A 21104-nucleotide genomic window follows, 5' to 3' on the forward strand; every position below is an offset into this window, starting at 1 on the left:
TGCCTTATTGTGTTCTATTTCGCTCTATAATAACACATACGCATCCCATACTGAACCTTTTTAAGATATTTTACTAACGAGCTTATTTATAGCAAACGCTTCCCCTAACAAATACTCTTTAGCCCTCAGTTTCTTTTATCCGTTTATATGAGGATGTCTTATTGAAACCTATAGAAACAAGTACGCATGATCTGGAATTAAGACTCATGCTGCAATATAAACAAGTACATGGTCATAACATCTGAAAGAAGAGAGTTTCACTAAAACATAATTTACAATGTAAAAACAACACTGCTAGATTAACAACAGTATAAATAGTCCTAACTAACATGGTTGGCTAACCTACACAGGACTAACAACCACAAAAGACTACGGGAAATCAGACCCAACCCGAAACCATGCTATCATCCACTGGTTTTGGACCTCCACAAGATCTTGACACTGATTCAAAAAGTTTTTCAATCTCCGGTGCACATCTTATGAAACTCCGGTTCCAGAAATTGTACCTAGGATTCTGGCAAACAAAAAGAAAAATTGCAGAGAGAAAAGAAAAGAGATTTGGTTAATAACCTGTGAAGGATACCCATAATCTGTATCAAAAAGAGAAAATTACACGAGCAAAATAAAGAATGTACCTTGATCAGCTCAATAAAAGTAATGAGGAGACCCCAGGGATGAGGACGGTTAACAATTAGGCGTTCTAACAAGACTCTAGTAATTTGTTCTTGGATAACTTCCTGCTATGTCAAAACAAGAATATCCAATTAAATATATGCTATCCAGACCATATAAAACATAATTGGAAACACAAGATCAGAAGCACAAAACAGGTTTGACTAGAATTTGTTAGATTGAACTAAATAAAAAAACATGCCACAAGTTTAGATGTACCTGGTTTGATTCAGCAAACAAGTACAGAAGGATGAAGGAAAAGTAGTGTGTATTAGTATTAGGATAACGCAGTTGGTTGGCAATAGCATTTAGGAAAAGGTAGCGCCCTTCAGTATCCAAGTCCACAATTAGGGTCTGGAAAATATCCAATGCAGCACCAACAGAAAATACGGCTAAGGGGAAAGCATTTGCTGATGTTTGAGTATGGGGAGTTCGTCCCTGAAGCTGATGGATTGCCTATACCAAAACATAAAAATTTGTTATGTAACTAGTTACAGCTGCAACTTATAGTTAATCACAATTCAGTTACTAATTTGTGTTAGCCTTCTAGTCTAAACTGGTAATTACCAGTTACAAATAGCTTGTATAAATATCTTTCTGTTGTGTTTTTTTAAACAACGGAATAAAATCACAATTTCAATATTTCATACATCAGAACTTCTCTATTTTCTAGTAGCTTTTTCTTTCTCGGATCCATCTTTTTTCTTTATAAGATCTCGGATCCATCATATGCTTTCCAGTATTTTCTCTCATTTCCTGTGGTTTTCACAAGCTTATAAACTGCAGTAAGAAATTACTCTTGAAGAATGGAAACTAGACATAAACTCAACACAAATCTTCAATGTTTAATCATTCTCCTAATGGAAGAAGTTGTTGGTTCATGACACATTTACTAATATAAACACTAAAAAACAAATTTTTTATGCATTATTTAGATAACTGCATTGTGACACAAGTCTACATATTAAAAAAATGAAAAAGACGAAAGGATATAAATATGCTCCAGTCAATCAAGATTTATAGTATTATGCTCTAACAGGCATTAATGCAGAGGCAAATATTAAAAGTTTCCAATTTAAAGTACCTGCATTCCAACATATAGCACAAGTGAGTTAATTAACGGCACATTATATCGAGTCCCAGCAGAAGCTGCTTCATTGGGTGAGAGAAGCAGCTTATCCTTCAGTTCAGATAAAAACGGCGAACTCTGTTGCCTTGTCTGCAGAAATTTGATTGAACACTTGTAAATAAAACAGCAAGAAAAATGAACATAGAAATAAATAAGCTAAGCAAGACAATATGTAGAGAACAAAATAGATTGGAGTGAACAGTTTAAGAAATGAAAGGAAGAAAATCTTCAGCAAAATGAATTCACAAGTGATAGACAAGCAACAAACATAATCCATTCTACTGAATTATAATAACAAACCATCAATTAATAACAAAAACCAATTCTAAGAGGGATTGCAACAGACCTTAAGGTATTCATCTACATCAACCTTCATCTGCTTTGCTTTGAGTGCTGCATCAACCTCCGAAAGAATGCGAGGCGATTGGGTTATTTCTTGAAGCAAATCAATCTGCATAAAGAAGCACAAGGCAGTCATATCAACTACGCCAACTTAATGCTCCTTAACCATAACAAAACGATAAAAGTATGAGATTATAAGACCTTCAGATTAGGAGTAGATGGATCTGGCAGCCTCATACTACGTGGAAATGCACTTAGAATGATATTCCTCATCTGTATGCAACTTGGAGGAATAACATCACAAAAGGTAAAGTGATAGTCACATAGAAACTCAGGGAAGTCATGAAGTAGCACTAAGAGCACCCTAAGTGTTCCTTTATAGAGGACACGAACCTGGTCATAAAAAGATTTTAAAAAAAATGTAGATGTAAGAAGCATTATTGTGCATAGACCCAGTTGGAAGCAAATAATTGAGACCGAGATATAGACAAACCGGTTCTCCAAGTTCAGCATGCCTCAGAAAAGGCTCCATAAATTGGAACAGATCTACAAGCAACCTTTGGATATAAGGCCAACCTTTTTGACCATTACCAGTCAACATTTTAGGCATGAAGCTCCTGTGACTAATCAACTCAAGCCATGCAAAACTGAAGAAACATTTCCACAAAGGAACCGAGTTTATAAAACAATATCAAACAAAACAAGTATTAAAAATGGATATACAAGATAAAAAGTGATTTGTAGACTTCACAGACAAAGAATCGTTAAAAGAGAGCCATTAGGTTCAATTTATTAAAGACAAAAATAATCAAATAAACTTAATAAAAGATACTTACCCCAAACAATGATAAATTTAGCATCAGGACAATTAACATACATAATCATTCCAATATAGTAGTATATATGCAAAGCCAGTGAAAACAAAATACTTTATGGACTTTAGTATACATATACAGGTAACAAAGTACTGCATTTTGTATTTCTCACATCTAGGTAGAAAGAGAATGTGTTGTCAAATTATCATTGTGCACCACAACATAAATGCAAAAGTTTCAAATTCTATTATTACAATTCCTAGATAAGAGCCACCATAACCTTAACTGAAACCTCCTGAAAGCATGCTAAAGAAGAACTCTAACTAAGGTATCTCTACAAGGACATCAAGCAAAAAGATGCATGGATTTAGCAAGGAAAGATCTGACAAAGTAAACTAGAAGTAAATGATCTCTAACAACAATATTTTCATCTTTCGACAAATAGGAATTCGAATTCTAAATGAATCCAGCAACATCAGCAATTCCATGATAACATAACATATAAACACTTAACAAGTCTACATTATAATCAAATAACATTTTTGTTAAACTAAACCACAATACAGCCAACTATGAATCACATGTAGAAAATCCTAACCTGAATGCAGGAACTTTGAGGGGCTGCAAAGCATGAAATGCATTGGCAAAAGCAGTTAAAATCTGCAAATATGAAGTGGTATTAGTCAAACACGCATGCCTGTAATATTAACTTGTTGGGTACTGGACTGAAATGCATTGCCAAAAAAAACCAGCCTAATCACCAGGTGATTACTGGTCAATCATAAAATCATCTACTGAGTACTGACAAAATTCAACAATTTCAAACTCACAAAACAAGTATTAACAATGTTATTGCATATTAACAAGTTGAACCCACTTTTGTACCCAAAATTTAAACAAATAAAATACTATTGCAGAAGTAAATGAAAGTGACAAACACCTGAAGATTTGCACCATCAGTAACAGGCTCAAGTGAACCAAGATCTAGAAGCCAGTTGATGAATAATCTGAAAAGTGGCCTTGGATTAAAAGAGGCCTTCTTCTCCTCTGCATCTTTTATAATGAATCTGACAGTAACTGCCAGAATCTGTCATAAAGCAATGGGAAATATTAGACCTCAACAATATAATTAATAAAGCACAAAAGAAGCTGTCAAAAAAAATAGCAAGAGAGAGAGAGAGAGAGACAGAGAGAATGCATTCAAACTTTAGTTTATTACACACCTTGGAAAGAAGAAAGAGTTTGTTTGATCCCTGTTCCAACAACCAACCAAACAGCTAAGATGCTAAAGCTACCCAAAAGAAAATAAGAGAAATGAAAAGATATACAGCTGACAACCTTCAAGATTGAGAAGACAAGCTTTGCATAAATTTCAATTGCAAGAAATGACATTGTCTGCAGCGGTTGAGACTGTAGTGACCCAGAATTAATCATCTCAGTGGATAAGCAATGTGCAACAGCTAGTTCCTGGGGGAAAAAATCAATGAAAGAGGTTAAATTGACCATCCTGATCATCAGTGAAAAAGAGTAACCAGCATAAAGAAAGAAATGCCACCATCAATAGTCGGAAAAAGCGATCTGTAAGATCATCCCCCTTAAGCAGCCCATTCTGATGCAATTGTAATGTAAAGTGGGTAGAAGCTGTATCATAGCCACCAGGAAGTTCACATATCCTATACCATTCTGTAAACAACATGGAAACCTACAATATGTGCATAATAAGTAATCATTAGGAGTTCAAATTTAGTCTCTGGTCCAACATAGAGATAATTAAAGAAGAAAGTTACACTAATATCCCTTTGCTAAACAAAGGAAAAATAAAAGGCAAGCAATAAAGAAAAAAACTATTAAATTTCAAGTATCATTCTGAAACTATATGGACATATTCTTGGCATTCAGAACAAGATTATTCTTACAATAGCCATATCTTGCAAATATATTCAATGTTTTCTTTTATGACTCCAATTATTTAGCAACAATTCCAGATTATCTCAACAAGCAATACAACAAAATTCAAACTTATAATCAATTTCAAGTTCAGGATACCTGCTCCCGGAACCCAGCAGGATCTGGTTCAATAGAATCGACGCTGTTGAACTCTTCCCTGTTTGCAGGTAACAGACCAGAACCCTGTTTTTTTTAGGTGACAAAAAAATTCAGATTTCAGAAAAACCAAAAACAATCACGGATAACAAATCAGAAGACAAAATTAGCATGAACAGAAGTGGTAGCTGAACCACATTTTTCTTATGACCTTATTGTCTCTTGATTGTCTTGCCTTATCCTCCTTTCCAGCATTACTAGAAGATAGAGCACCAGGATTCTTGATCATGTCAAGAAGCTGTGGTAATGACTCAGGGCATCCAGGCTTTGTAGCAAGCTGAAAAATAAAATTATTGTAAGGAATTGAAGGCACGGTAAGGAATGCAGAGACTCAAGTACAAATACAAACCTTTGCCAAAGCATCAACAAGATTGTGAAGTTCTGAAATAACTTTAGGTTCCTCGACAACCAGGGTTTGAAGAAGGGAAATGGAAAATTCGGTTGCAGCCTCTGCACATTCATCCAGAGAAGTTGTTTCACTATAATTATAATATAATATAATATAAAAAAGGTATAATCATAAAAGATATCTTCTTTGGACATACTGTTCCTTCCTCCATCAATAAGTTTGGCCATATGAACATTGTACTCAGTAAGATTTAGCAATTCACTACGGATGAGGCCAACAGTAATTTCTTTGTTATATTTCCTTTCTTCTTCCGAGTAAATTACCTGCAAGGAGTACGCAATACACAACTTATAAACAAATCACGAGCAAATGTTACTGTTCGAATATTAGTTGTTAGCTGGTTATATTTGCTCATTGATTGATCATATCCATAATATAACTAACGCATCAATGTTTCTAGATGGTACTCCCTCCAGTCCTTTGTATAAGAGAAAAATGAATGCATCTTTTTGGCCTAATTATAAGAAAAATAACCCACTTTTAGATATATTAATTGCTAATTTCCTTTTATATCCTTAATTTATTTGGAAATCTACTAATGAGGCACTAACTCTTTCCCATACAAGTGGATGCATTCATAGGCCTATTAACAATACAAGCCATTCATTGGTAGAAAAAATTATCTCTTGATTATGTGTAGTGTCATTAACCATAATCACTACTAAAACAATTAATTCTATGGCTATATTGTGAATAAAAATTAAAATTGACATTATTAATTAAAATTTATTAACTACTTTCATTGGTTTTGATGAATTAGTTTTTTGTTTCTTGTATAAAAAACCAAAGGAAAGAGTAACAATCATTAACTGTTTCTCATCTTGAAATATTTTGTTATTTATCTGTAAACAGAAGATACACCTAAACCATCAAATTTAAGGAATGAGAATGAATAATTTTTTTCCGAATATGCAATTTTATTAAAAAAAACTTCAAGTATACAGAATATGTGACTTTTGTCAGTTAAACGAAACATACCCAACTAGTAAGCTCCTTGACAGCAAGCTTGCAAACATCACGAATGGCAGTCAGGATAGCAAGATGAGCAGAGACATGAATATTGTTTGATGCATTATCATACAAACCCCTGAAAACCTGTTTAAAAAATTATTAATTGTCAATCCCTTCAATTGAAAGTGGTATCAAACATAGGATAGCCGATAAGTATAAAACTACTGAAGTAATCCAATTTATGATAATACATATGGCATTAGACATTCAGTAAAATTTATGAATCATAAAATTCCCAGCAGAAGAAAGTGCACCTTTTGAGCCACAGCTAAAGCTGCCTCATCTCGACTAACACATCTAAGTATGATCTCAGGAACCTCAGAAATGACACCCTAAACATAAGAACCCAAAACAGATATTAAAACATGTGGAAAAAAATTACTGAGGTAAAAAAACAATAGAAGTAATAACAATTCATATTAGGCATAACAGTAAAGACTGTATAATTTGAAAAAGTGTGAACCACAGCATTATACCTGTATTTCTCCATCCCTGGAATCATTGCTGACCATAGCTTCCAACTGAAACCAATAGCATAAAGGCTGTCAATAACCTTCTACAATGGGATACACAGATTAATATCACAAGAATCTAAAGATCCATAACAACCTTTTGCGCAACAATTTGGAATTTATCTAGGGCATCTCTTGTTGTGAGAGAAGGCTCCAAAAAACTACTTCCAAGGCGCTCCACAGCACCTGATGTAACTAGTGGCTGTGGAGAAGTTCCAGATTCCTTGCCATAATTAAGAAACACATTTAGACACCAATCATGACAAAGTAGAAGCAAGAGCAATAATGATGTTCATGTAAAATTCTCACTTTCACTTCAGAAGAATCCACTGCATGCAATTCAGGGGTGGAAGCAGCCGAAGGAAATGAGGCAACAGAGTCTTTCTCCATACTGTGCTGGGAAACACTATCAGCTGCTCTAATGTTAATCGAGGAAGCACTGAAACATTAAATGCAGATTGTGAATAAAATTATAATTATAGACCGACAAAGACATAGGCATAGGGAACAAAAAGTGGGGACCTAAAATGTGGAGCCAAATTAGATTCTGTCATATCATCTAATGGTCTAGATACTCCTTCATACCCTGTGGTCACAGGGTATCCAGGGTTAATCTGCCCTGATACAGAACCATTAGTGCCAGTAAGACCAGTATTGCCAGATTGAACAGCGACACCAGCAGACATAGAATGTGAGCTCTGGCTAGACTGGTTTTGCCAGGGAAGCCGAACGAAGTCCTAAATATAAATGAACAGAAATTAAACTCTGTAGTGCTCTTCTTAGTGATAAATCCCACCAAACATTTAACAAAAGACAAATGCATACCTCATAGACACGTTGTTGTGAGAGAGACAACTGACCAGGCTTGGGGCGAAGAGGCTCTGGAACACCACCCATAGAACCTTGTGGATACAAATTTGCATCAAAAAATGTAGAACCCATACCTTCTCGATGCTTCCTTCTCAAAGAGAGTTGTTGACCAATCTCTGTATCGATGGTGTTTATTGCCTATAAAATAGTATATGGCATCAATGACAACAAGCTAGTTAATATCGGATTAAACAAATCAAGACTTACTAAGAAAAACTTGTATTATTAACAACCAATGTTTATCACTGTAAATTTATAATCAGAAGAGAAACGGCATTTGTAGCCACCAGTCATTGAACAAAACTCCAAGGTTACACCAAATATAATATGCAAATATAAAATTAAAAAACACATAAATAGGATGTATTATCAGAATTATAGAAGAATTAAACCTAAAAAATACTATATTTCCTTCAATAGTGGATTTAAACTACCTTATAGATAGACCCAAATAGCAAATAGTACATATCAAAAGAAATCCATAACCTACACAATGTACATTGATATTGTGCCTCTTTTTGTTTACTATTCATATTCTTAATTTAGCAGCCTTGCAATTCTTTTTAGTTTAGTGCACTTTAATACATTTAAACAAGAGAAGGTCAAAATAAATTGTGACCTATGGATGCACTTTCACTTTCCCAAGCAGAAAGTGTTTCACAAAGTAATCAAATAATCACATACAAGAAAGGATACAATTTGATAGATACTCATTCTTACAAACGCAAAAATTTTACAGAGGTGACCAATTGATAGTTCACATATACCAGTACTATACACTACAGTAATTAAAACAACAGAAACATCTAAAATAAGCTAATAAAATTAATTGTTATTGTTATATTACCAAATAAAAGAAGCAACAAAAACTCATTTTCCCCACTGCCACAAATAGCTATAACCACAAACAAATTTAGCTACTAACCTTGTCAGTAGCAGCCTGTTCAATGACTGCACAGCCTAGATCAAGATTATCATTGGTGACAAGTTGCACAGCTTGTTCCAAAATTTCATTAGCAATATTTAAGTTCTGAAGTGAAGTCCTCAGTTGACCAGATATTGATGCCCGTAATGGTTCCTAGAAGAGATGATACATTAGGGAAAAGAAAATAAAACAAAACCGAGCCTAAAAGTATATAATCCTAAAAGAATTTATTAAAGGCATTACTTTGCACGTAACATGAGCCAAACTTCCAGCCAGACTAGCAACCATCAAGTGTGCCGCATTTAATATGCGTGTCTCATCAGATTCCATGGCATAGTCCTACAAATTAATTACATAAATTAAAATCAAGCAAAACAAACTGGGTACAAGCTTTGCCAGTTGAAGTCATCCAGTTAAAACAAGACTACAACAGTCATTTCTAGATTAACACAATTAATCAAGCAGTAAAAACGATATAGACAAGATTAAAAAATGTGACTTTATAAACCATAACATCCTAGACATGTCCACTGTAGCAAAGATTAAAATAGGAAATACAAATAACCAAGCATTTAACAGCAAGGCTTCACTGATATGTAAACCTTTAAAACAAGCTCCTTGGTTGTTTGTGTTGCTATGGAAACACTACGCTGCACAATACTAGACACTATCTCTTTGATAGCTCTGTCCATTGCAATGGGTACCGCTCTGTAAAAAAAATAAAAATAGGAAATAGTAACTCAGACATATAGATTCAAAAAACAAGCAGAACATTAAAGTGAGCACCATACCTCTGAAAATGCATTTGCAGCCCAAAACCACTGAGCTTTTGATTGATAATAACGTGAGTCCCAATATTAGGTATCTGTGTTGGAAGCTATAAACACAAGAAGTAGTAATTGGTTATGCTTAAAAGTAGTATGCAACTAAGCTAAAATTGGTCCATCAAAGAGAGGAAACAAGTTTTGAGATCCAAACCTGGCTAATAGAAAAAGGTGCTGGGGCAGGATTTGCTTGTAACAGTCCTTGAGCAGAGGGAAGTTGATCAGACAATCCCAGAGGTGTAACCTTTTCATCTTCCATCAATGCTCCCGAGGAAATATGAAGAGGACCACCATACTATCCACCCAGAAATATTCCAATAAATAATTTACAATTTATAATTTAACAAAAAAAGGGGATCATCAAAAAAGCCCAAAAGAATGTAAGAACAAACCTGAGACAGTATATGTGGATGAGCCCCTGTGTTGGATGGATTGGTGACTTCAAGTGGTAATTCCACTTGATTTACCGGAGGTACAAGGCCAGATTTTATATCAGTAATTATTTGTGATTGAGATGCCCCAACATCTTTATTAGAGAAATCAGGATTTCCTTCAATTTCTCTTTTTCTATCCTTCAGGAGAGAAGTTGGTGTGACATCCTTCATATCAACACACAGATTTTTGAATAAAACCTGTATAGCACAAAGATTACACAATAAATAAATCGATGAGACAAAATTATGCCAAAGACACTCCAGCAAGCAAACAAAAAAACTGACCTCTATGTCAAATTTGAGGTTCATTTTCAAGTTTGGCATTGAATAAATCTCAGCAAGCAATCCCAAAATGCCCATAGTCCAAGGATTAGGAGGTTGATATGCAAGACTGCTTTGGCATGGTTCAAGGACCTATAAAACAAAATTGAATGATAATGTAGCATGCTATTGAATAACACCAATGAAACAAATAATCACATCATAAATATACCTTTGACGTAAATGGAATAACAGCAATCATTAGCCCCTTCTCATATGCCTGCAACATGGAAAACAATTCAATGAGCAAATGATCACTTGAAATGCCATCTGCTCCTGAAATATATTTAATTTGGAAAATACCTCCATAATCAAAGACTTTGGGTCTATTTCACGAGCTCTCAAAACCTGATTCCGGCCAATTGTTAACTTTCCAAGCCAGCTCCCCAAATTTTTAAGCAAAGAACGTTCCTCTGAACTTGATTTTATGAGCTCAGATCCTAAAAGAACCTGAAGAATATGCAAACAGTTATTTCAAAATTTTGACACATCTTCACTTCAATCAAGCAGGGAACAGTAACAAGGCTCAAACCTTGCAATTTTCATAAGTTGCCTGGACAATCTCTTTGTTCAAAGCCTTTGAATTAACTTTATCCAGGAATTTCAGGTACAAGTCATGGAAATTTGGCTCAATGCTCGCTCTAGAAATAAGTATCAATTGGTATAAGTGGAAGAAAGTGGAGGTATCAATTTGATAGGGATAAATATAGCAGCTGTGTTGTAGGATACAGAGGGAATTGAAAGAAAAAAAAGGATTTATTATATACAAATGAAAACCTAGTAAAACAAAAGCTTCCTCCCTCTTTAATTCCCCAAGCAACTCCCTTCAGATCACAGTTTTAATGACTTCCTGTTCTCTCTCAACTTCTAACATTCAGTTCTTTCTTAAAATTCACTCTAGAGAGAGAAATGGCAAAATATTAACAATGAGTTGTTTCTTTCATCTAATACTCTCATTATTTCCATGTTTAAGCTGAGTCAACAAATCAGTTAACTCTTGGTTCAGTATATTTTGCATGGCAAATTTAGTACACTTAAAATTCACTGAGAGAAATGGCAAAATATACCCTAATTATACACTGAAAGTACACTGAACTCAACATAATCCATGATGCAAGAATACTACATGTGATTTTATACCCTAATTATACTCTGGTTAACAAAGTAAAGTAGGACTTAGAACAGATCCAAAACCAAATTTCAGAGTTTCTAAAATCTGTTTTAAGTGCCCTATGCTTTTTATTTCTCCATTTACCCCAACGGTCCATTTAAACTTCCCTGCTGTTGCTACACTTCAGTATACATACCCTTGCTCATATCTACATGGATGCAAATTTTTTAAGCAATTACATGATACATAACTTTTGAATCAATCTAACCTTTTCATAACCATATACTGTGCAAACCAAGGATAGTACTGCTCTTTCAAAATTTCAGTGAACTCTTTTGCTTTAGCTTCAATATTAGCAGCAGAAACATTATTAATTATAAATAATATCTTGTCCTGAACCTCTGACCCTGGAGCCTGTTAACAGCATAAAAATGAAGGTTAAATTACAGCAAGTAAATGAAATCTAAATTTAGATTTGTATAAGAAATTAAAGTAAAACAGGGACCAGGAAAAACATGAAACACTCCAAAACCATTTGTAAGCAAGCAGATATGTAAAATCATTGAGAATCTAAACAACTGAACAAATCCATTAACAAAACTCAAGAAAGCAGCCAAACCGATCAATTTATTGTAAAAGGCTAGATCACCTCAATAGGAATTTCTCTTTTCTCAGCAGCAGCAACCAAAGTTTCAATGTTCAAGGCAGATCCAAACCCTACATCAGATGCACAGTTCAAAGGAGCACGACATGTATTCACAAAATGAAAGCAAAAATAAAGGCTAATGCCTTTATGCTAATCAAGAGAAACTGTTCAAGAGTAACAGAAATATACTGGCAGAAGTAGTTCCACGGGAAGGACGAACAAAACCAGGAGAAGACGAAGATAGCATTGATGACGTGCTGACTGTGCTATGTAACTGCAATTATAGCAACAGAATTAAGTCCCAGTATAAAATAATGAGCATGAGCAATAGCAATACAATAAAGCATGAGAAGCAGAGAAATTGAATTAGTATAAACCAGAGTGTATTCTTTGAGAAAATCACATACAAATTTTGCAGTTCAATAGAGACTACATGAAAATCACTGAGTATGCAACAACCAACAGCAAAGAGTTACAGTTGAAACTAACAGCTTCTTTAACTGAACTGTAGAGTAGCCTTCTCAGCTACCCATGTATGTCTCCAACACAATAAAAGCAAGAATACACAAGACTACAAGAGGGAGAGGCAACGGGAGAGGGAGAGGGAGAGAGAGAGAGAGGCACATCATTCACGTCATGTTTTTAAAACAATAAAGAAGTATAATACCTTATTGGTACTAGAAGCATCAGTAGGTGTTAGTACTGAAGATTGCCCTAGAGAAGATAACAATGGTTTTACATCCGTAGATGAACCAACAGAAGCTTTGAGACGATCATCCAACGGATTTTCACGTCGTTGTTGAAGCTGCATTGACAAATGTTGTTGCCCAGGTTGTATGACGCTAGAGCCACTGAGCTGCTACAAGGATACAGCATGAACAAATATGTTACCTTAAACAGATAAATAGACAGGAAGTGAAAGGATAAGCAAATAACTTATCTATTATAAAGAGGAACATAATCTTGTTATTCTGCTATGACCTTTATCTATTAATAACAGGTTTCTTTCCCTACAATTAGCACAGAAAAAATACCACTGCAATAGGTCCCACAGAATAATCATTAACAACCTATCATAATATAGTCACATGTAAATGGGAAACAAAAACACCTCAAAGTTATGTAGCTGACCTTCCAGCCATAGGTTCAGCAAATTACTATTATTCAGAGAAGCAGCATAGCCTATAATATAAACGAGATTATAAAACAGTTTTCCGGTTACCCAGTTACACACTGAATGAAATACACAATACTCAATATCTAATCAAATGAAAACATCAGTTACTGAAGGAAATACGTAATACTCTCAACATCTAATCTTATTAAAAACACATAATGGATATACAAATTTACTTAGAAAGCTCACACCAATCTTACCTAATGCTCAAGCTAAAGAACAGATGAGTTAATAACCAAAAAAAAAAACAAAAAGAACAGTCTGCACAACAACCAGGTTAGTTTAATGAGAGTTTCAGATAGCAGTAGGAATATATAAGAAAACAAAGATAGTATAAAATGTTTACAATTAATGGTTTGTAAATTGTAAGTATTAGAAAAAATATATACTGAAGGTGGGTCATGGGTGCCAGAACTCATTTAACATCAAACAACACAACAGCTTCAAGCGTAAAATTAAAATCAAAATCTTATATTGAGCCATAAGTTAGAAAAGAAAATACAAAGGGAAAAAAGAATTTACTTTTACCTCTACATGCCCTAATGAAGCCTGTGCAGAATGATGGTTACTAATAACAGAAGCATGACTCGCCCCATCAACATCTGAATGACCAGAGGAAATCCTGGCAAGAGCCTGCTCAATGAAAGCAACTATTTCTGAATGTGTACTGCGCAAATGGGAAATTTGAAGAATATGATTGCAATACTGAGGCCACTCAATAAGACGATCCACAAACTGCTCCAATGCCAGACTTCCAAACAAAAACATCTGTAACATATGAAAGCAAGGTCAACCCTGATATTGAATGAAAACTTGAAAGAAATTCATTCTTCAAAACAACACAAACTTTAGAATCTGCAGGCTTGCGCAATGCATCAAGAACATAACGAAGAGCAATCCCCAAAGATAGATGAGTTACAAGCTGATGCTTGATCACAGAACCTGAAACATGTAAAAAAAAAGCATTGTAAAATGGTTCAAAAAAAGGTCTTAGAGAATATGCATATAATTCCAAAATTGTGCAAAGATAACGTTAGCTAAAGCAAGCAGTGTGCAAGCTCAAAAACATCAAGTTTAATAATACACACCAGTATGATAAAGAAGTCCTCTTAATTTGTACACACTACATGCAAGAGATGTTTACTTACATGCAAACAGAATTACTAAAACACATTATCATCTAAATGCAGTTATGCTGCCTTATGCATATAATATTTCACCTCAGTTCAATGTATGCCACTAATAATTACAAAGAAGATATGTTTAATAAAAACACCTCAATAAATAAGTGAAGGCAATGTCAAACAGTAGCAGTGCAGGAATGAAGTATTTCAAAAGGATGAATATGGGTGAGCTCCACTAGGCTTGGTAAAAGGCTCAATTTGATACTCAATGGTATTAAGCTCAAGTTTGCGCAATTATATATAATTTATTTTCTACATTCCTTATAACAAATTAAGTTATGCAGATATTTAATATTACTAATTAAATGACATGATTCATTAGTAGTCATTCACTCATTACTCAAAGTCCAACATCTTAAATTACTTAAAAATTTTAGAAAATCTCCAAATCTAAATCAAGCTCAAAAAGGCATGGCTCATAATCAAATTCGGTTATTTCTTGTTCAAGCTCAACATAGATTCAATCCCAAAGTTTAAAATGATTACAAGATGAACACATACGAACATAACCTTCCATTCAAAACATTTTCCATAAATTGCAATTTACCAATTCCGATCAACAGTTGCCTAGTTGAAACATTATCACAAACCCAAATACATTGGTGATCATAAAAAGAACTTAAACCCATCTGCAATGTCAAAAGCAAACTTACCAAAGAGAACTGCAGCAATTTTGAGTTGTCTTTCAGGATACTTTGGGAAAAATCTATACTCCTCAAACAAGTTTGCAATCATGCATTCAAAAATTGATTTCTCCCTGTTAACTCACACCAACATTGACGCAATTTTAGCACTTAACCATAGACCAAACAATAATTACATTATTTGGAAACAAAGGATATCAAAAAAAGAGATCATATAAACATTCCCTACACACCTTTTCCTTAACAATATATAATTCTTGTAAAACTCCCAATTAAAGTTTCCTTTAATATTAAATATAATAATATATACAATTAAAAATGAACCCACATAGTAAGAATCAACTTTCTTATTATAAAGAATTTGTGCACGTTTTCAACTCAAGCACAGTGGTAACAAACTACAATGGGACAAGAATATACAGATCTGTTACAGCCCACATGATAGAATTTTAGTTGGTCCAATCATATATAACATTAAGTTGAAAACTTAAAGAAATTGATTAACAATTGTGATCTTCAACAGGTTCAAGGATCAAACATTACTGTATTTTTTTAATGAATGATTTGCAAAAATATAAAAAGTAGATAGTTCTATATCTAGTATCTAAAGTTGTAGCAATAAAAATACATTAGATGCCATTGACAGAATTTGCAAACAAGGGACAAGAACATACAGATATGAATTTGACCGTGAAAGTTTAAATTTATGTTCACTAAGGTAAGAACTAAGGAGCATTAACAGATAGAGTGAGCATAAAAAACTTCGATACAAAGGGTACTGCCTATTACATCAACAAAAAGTTAAGTTTTTTTTTGTTTATTAGAGCTTAAAAAATAATACAACACTACAATGTTATTTACAGTAATGGATTCGCCAGATGAAAATTTTAAAAAACATCACCTCTTCACTGAAGATTCCTTGAATCGTGTAAGCATCTGTACCATTGCATTAATGGTTAACTGATCAGAAAACATTTGATGGAAGTAAGAGTTTGCTTCAGCTTCAATGTCATCCGCATATCCATCAGAAGTAGATGAATCAGCTGTCCCACCATTCTGAAGCCTTGGATTTGTATCTATCATAGATATATGAAGCCTCTCCAACTCCTCAGAAAGTTGTCTAGAAGCAACCAAGTCAGTATGAGATTTAAGAACCTGTAATCAGAAAAGGTCAGATCCCACAGTAAAAAATGAAAATCAAATGAGGCTAGGACAGGCAGAGAAAGCAAATGATTGAAGTATGACCTTCAAGATGGTAGCAGTTGCCTCGGCATATAGACTCAGAACAGCACCAGACTGATGAAATGATTTGCCAGAAAGGTTCTGCGATCCACCAAAATGGGTATCCTTTAAGAACTTGAGGCACTCCTGCAGAATAAGCCTAACAATGTCAGCCACTTTTCTGCTACAATAGATTCAGAGTACAACTAAAAATACACAAGGCCAAAAGACTGCATAAATCTGTAATACTACTGTCTTTAAAAAATTTAAAATCAAGGCATGAGAGAAGGCATTATTACCTCAAAAAAGGCTTCCTTGTATGTAGTTAAGTTGCTACTCAACCACTTCTCAAGGTCAAGAAATTCTTTTCTTGATGCAACAGCTGCTAACCTTATACTATAATAATAGGGAATAATTTCCACCACAGATGATAGAATCTGTAAAACAAATAAAACGAGTTAAAAAAGGCAAAAAACAATAACAAAGACAAGAGATTAGCATTCATGATAACAAACTTAAAAGCTTATTGCAAAGTAACTAAAGGGGCCCAAGGAAAGTTAGAACAGCTTATTTTAACAAAATTTAGATTCAAAGAAAAATCATGAAATCTATCTATCAAGAAAACATCCAAAATGAAAAATACACACTTTACAACCTTTAGCTCCTGGCAGATTTCAACAATTCTTACAATACTGTCTGCATCATTGTTTTGAGAATCAATAAACCCTCTCAATACCAGATTGGGATTAACATGCCAAAGGTGAAGAATCATCCCACTGCCTACAGCACTTTTTAAAATCATGGGAAAAACAATCAGAGATACTTCCTGCTGCAAGAGGTTGTAGGCAGTCTGCAAGAACAACAATGCAAACTTCATATCAAGAGAAGACATAAAATGGGCTACTGTGGAGAACCAGCAAATATGAATCTATTAAATTGTACATTAATATGTGCCAGCCCAAGAAGCAAGACTTCAGGACAGTGTTTAAGGGGATAATCAAAGATTAATCGAACAATACTGGCATGACCCTTCTCAGCTAGCTGGCAGAGGACATCTAAAAGATCAAGACACAGCCATGCATGATTTGCATGTCCATTTTGAAGCTTGTGGCCATTAATTGCATCAACATATGCCTGCACAGCAATTTATTGTCATAAAAATTTTGAGATGGGAACAAGAAACAGCCAATGTGCAAACAGATCATCATACCAGCTGCCTTCCCGAGTGTGCAAAGGTAAAAATTTCCGGTGGTGCTGATACAGCATATTTAAGGAAAGACAGCTGACCCTCAGTATTCTTCCAGATGGACCCACAGATGGCATGGAGAGGAAATGGTTCCTGCAAGGATCATTTTCATACATTCAGAATTTTATGCCAGAGTTTGCACGTAGATCAATTAAGCTCCAGAAAAAGCATATGTAAAGTTCAAATATTATACCTTACAGGCATGTTTATATACAGACATGAGAAAAGAGAACGCTTCTTCACTAGGAAGAAAAAACCCTTCATGATCAAGGCTTTCAATAACGCGTACCCAATTAGTATGAGGTGCCTGTACCAGAAAGCACAGAAAAACGAAAGCATTTGATCATTTACTTCATTTATCCTAATAACTGGAATACAAGCTTATAACAAGATGGAATTTTAAGTTTTGTTGAAGAAAACTCACAAGATGCATAAGTGTATCAATCAAGACATCAATATTCCAAGAGTTCAGTGGTGGCAACTCAGACACATTGTATCCATGGGCTGCACGAAAAGTTAAGTATGTGTTTTGGCTGTCCTCCAGCCCAGTACGGGTGCAAGCAATTGCACCAAGTAATTTAGAGAGTGTATTTTCAGTTAAAGGTAAAAAGAGTGAAAATATTTCCTTGCACTGTGAGACATCAACCGTGCATCCATAGCCTAGTTCCTTCACGATATCACCCATGTTCATTTCCTTCTGTATGTCTGCCAAAATAGCATCAAAATCATTTTCTCCACTGTCATGGAACAACTCCATATTCCTGTAAAGAGACAGGGAAAGCTACTAAGCAGGCATGTGATTGAACATAAATTGCAGATATAGCAACATCATAATCTCATGATTGAATTAAATATTATTAATAGTTAATAATATAAAACAAACATACAATTATATTCAAAAGTGGATGTCAGTTTTATTTTACCAACATTTTAAATTTAAATTAATGATCAAAAGGTTTCGTGTTAACCATTTATTTCAGTCGTTAAATCAAATATGTTTTCAATATTATTGACAGAATGATGAGTAGTTTAACTTAATAAAATGGTAATCAGTAAGTGATCTATGATTACCATGACTTTTTGTCCACAACTGTATCACAGTCACCATACAATTCAAAAAGGATATCTAAATAAGTTACCACCTTAAAAAATCAGCCTCATGCATCTCATCAGGAAGCAATGGAGTCAAGACAAAAGGTGGCGTGTCTTTGAACTGCACAAGTGACAATATCTGCATAAAGGAATCCACATGCTTGGAAAAACCCTCAGACTGCTTTAGGAACATGATAACATTGTGCATTTGCTCATGGAAACTCAGAGAACCAGGGTTGGCACACAATTCCTCAATCCGAGCCATGCAAAAAAATTTGCCTATACATGAGCAACATTTCCAGTCAAATTTATAATACACACAAATGGCCATGAAATTAGCTTTACAAAACAATATTTTTCAAGTAAAATAAATGCATGTAGGAAAAACAATGAGAAAGAACTGAAACAAGAAATTAACTTCATACTTACCACACAGCCTGACATCGGGATTCTCAGAATCAGATAAAGCAAGACTGATGATAATTTTTTCCAATAAAGATAACGGCAATCCATTGCAAAAACTTTCTAAAAAACTTTCATTAATTTCTATATTCTTCATCGACTCAGAAAACACTGTGCTGAAGTTTGGTTTGTCCAAGAGGTACTTAATGACTGCCCCAAGAATTGGCTCATGCTGGATGTCTTTCATATCTCTTCTGGCATAGCCATAGTGATCCAAGCAAGTTTGAAGCAGCAAAATGCACCCAGTAGTTCCAAATTCCGCAAACTGTCAGCGGAAGAAATTACACGTCAATAACCAATCCAATCATTCTGACAATTCAGAGAAGGTTCCAAATATGAATTAATTAAAAATTAAAGAGCACCCCAAAGCAATCTACTAAGGTCTGCCAAGACTAACTTCTGCCTATTATTCCACAAATTAGGGTAATTCACAGGAGAGCAAAATGCAAAAAGAGACAGAAGATAAACAAAGATGCAAGTCTATAAAGCATTCAGAAAATAATAGCATAGAAATGGCATACACAAATAATAGTCAAACGTGTCGTATTATAAACCCTAAACACGTCCAATTACACAAATCCACAAAATCATTTCCGCACACAGTATATTCAGCAAACGCACACCACGGTCGCAAAATTAAAGCATTCAACAGACACACACACACACACACACACACACAAGCAGGTGAAGTCAATTTAAAATTCGATTCCGTCAAAGGATATTTTCCGCAACCCCACATGAGAAAGAAAGAGACTTTATCAATCACACAGCACGAACACGAAATTCGAGAGAAACCCAGAAAAATTGTGCGGAAAAAGAAGATAGGGGTTTTGAGGAGGAGGAGGAAGAAGAGAGGGAAATGAAAGAATGACCTGAGAGAGTTGATGGAAAATGGAGTCAAAGTTGACTTCGTTCAAGGTGCTGAGGAGAAAGCGAATCTGGTTGGAAGAGAAGTTGGCCATGGTGGGCAAGGAATGAAGAAGTGTCATCACAGGGAAGCTGAAATTGGTACACAGAATGCGTGAGATTTGAGTGAAAAGAAGGTTGCTTTGGGTGTTGGAAATGAGAAATGGGAAACGGGTAAAGTGAAAATGATATGGCGTTTTCTCTGTGCACCTATCTTTTTTTTTTTTTTTTACCCCCAGCAGAATTTCACAATTTCAACATTATACTGCAGGAAGAAGATGCCAAATGATCTTATGTGATAGTGTTAAGTCCTTGGATCGGATGCATGAGACCCTAGGCTTTGCCCACTTTGAGGGTGATGCCAGGTGCATCCAGCAATATTATTGATGCGCCCAGTATTTAATTTGAAAGGTCAAAAATATCCATGGCTTTAATTTAAAAGATTTTGGTGCACCCATCCACCATTCATGCTTTTCGTACACGAAGCTCAACCTCCATTTGCGTCGCCGCTATTCTTCTTCTCTGCGTTTGTGTCGCCATGTCATTTTCATTGGCCTTTGGAGCTTCTTCTCCTCCATTGGGTGTCGGCATTGAGGAAGTGCATTGAACGGGCTATTCCACCGTCGAGGTAAGCTTCTTTTCGCTGTTAATGGTTGTCACTTCTACTCCTGGTTTTGTCTTTCGTACGGATGTAGTTGATTCGCATTAGAAGTAGAAAATAGGTTTATGCATTCGGATCAAGTAGGAATTAGGTTTGTGCATACAAATCTAGTTGATCTGTATGAGGTTTAAGGATCAACTTGATCCGTTAGTCTCATACGGATCAAGATCCGTATGAGTCTTACGGATGAAGTTGATCCGTTAAGACTCATATGGATCAACTTGATCCGTAAGACCCTTTTTTAATTAAAAAAATGTAAAATAGGTATTTAATTTTTTAAAAATGTTTTTTATTAGGGTTTAGGGTTATTGTTGAGGGTTTAGGGTGAAGTAGAATACAAATGAATATTCAAATAACTTTAAAATTATCCTCTAATTCTTTGAACAA

The 21104-nt window shown here is 34.8% G+C and overlaps 1 protein-coding gene across 2 annotated transcripts; it reads right to left on the reverse strand.

The window, feature by feature from the left end:
* Positions 1-242: 242 nt before the first annotated feature.
* On the reverse strand, positions 243-20313 carry LOC100783935 (CCR4-NOT transcription complex subunit 1). 2 transcript variants are annotated; one of them, XM_006583488.4, is made up of 51 exons: positions 20023-20313; positions 19118-19415; positions 18739-18967; positions 18021-18357; positions 17790-17903; positions 17561-17689; positions 17293-17484; positions 17006-17200; positions 16650-16787; positions 16375-16497; positions 16031-16284; positions 15139-15242; positions 14149-14243; positions 13830-14069; positions 12792-12983; positions 12314-12398; positions 12128-12195; positions 11747-11892; positions 10900-11008; positions 10671-10817; positions 10540-10587; positions 10332-10460; positions 10005-10244; positions 9767-9907; positions 9580-9665; positions 9391-9496; positions 9032-9127; positions 8789-8941; positions 7819-8001; positions 7516-7730; positions 7303-7432; positions 7091-7216; positions 6958-7002; positions 6736-6813; positions 6449-6565; positions 5607-5733; positions 5411-5511; positions 5213-5338; positions 5005-5088; positions 4514-4660; positions 4297-4425; positions 4182-4211; positions 3899-4045; positions 3557-3618; positions 2637-2790; positions 2345-2536; positions 2148-2252; positions 1757-1891; positions 892-1128; positions 636-737; positions 243-514 (listed from the first exon to the last, which is right to left on the reverse strand). In XM_006583488.4, exons 1-51 carry the CDS (start codon positions 20137-20139, stop codon positions 380-382), a joined length of 7218 nt encoding a protein of 2405 aa, XP_006583551.1. In that variant the 5' UTR covers positions 20140-20313; the 3' UTR covers positions 243-379. The 2 variants fall into 2 exon arrangements, with proteins under 2 accessions (XP_006583551.1, XP_006583552.1); XM_006583489.4 differs by having other exon boundaries at positions 12792-12980; positions 20023-20312.
* Positions 20314-21104: the final 791 nt, after the last annotated feature.

The sequence above is a fragment of the Glycine max genome, chromosome 7 (assembly GCF_000004515.6).
Source record: "Glycine max cultivar Williams 82 chromosome 7, Glycine_max_v4.0, whole genome shotgun sequence".
Classification (NCBI taxonomy): Eukaryota; Viridiplantae; Streptophyta; class Magnoliopsida; order Fabales; family Fabaceae; genus Glycine; species Glycine max.

Coding starts and splice junctions, on each gene's coding strand:
- LOC100783935 (XM_006583488.4), bottom strand. CDS start 20,139: ATGACACTTCTTCATTCCTTGCCCACCATGGCCAACTTCTCTTCCAAC. Junction 17,690..17,789: donor TATATAAACATGCCTGTAAG/GTATAATATTTG, acceptor TGATCCTTGCAG/GAACCATTTCCTCTCCATGC. Junction 3,619..3,898: donor CTGATGGTGCAAATCTTCAG/GTGTTTGTCACT, acceptor TCATATTTGCAG/ATTTTAACTGCTTTTGCCAA.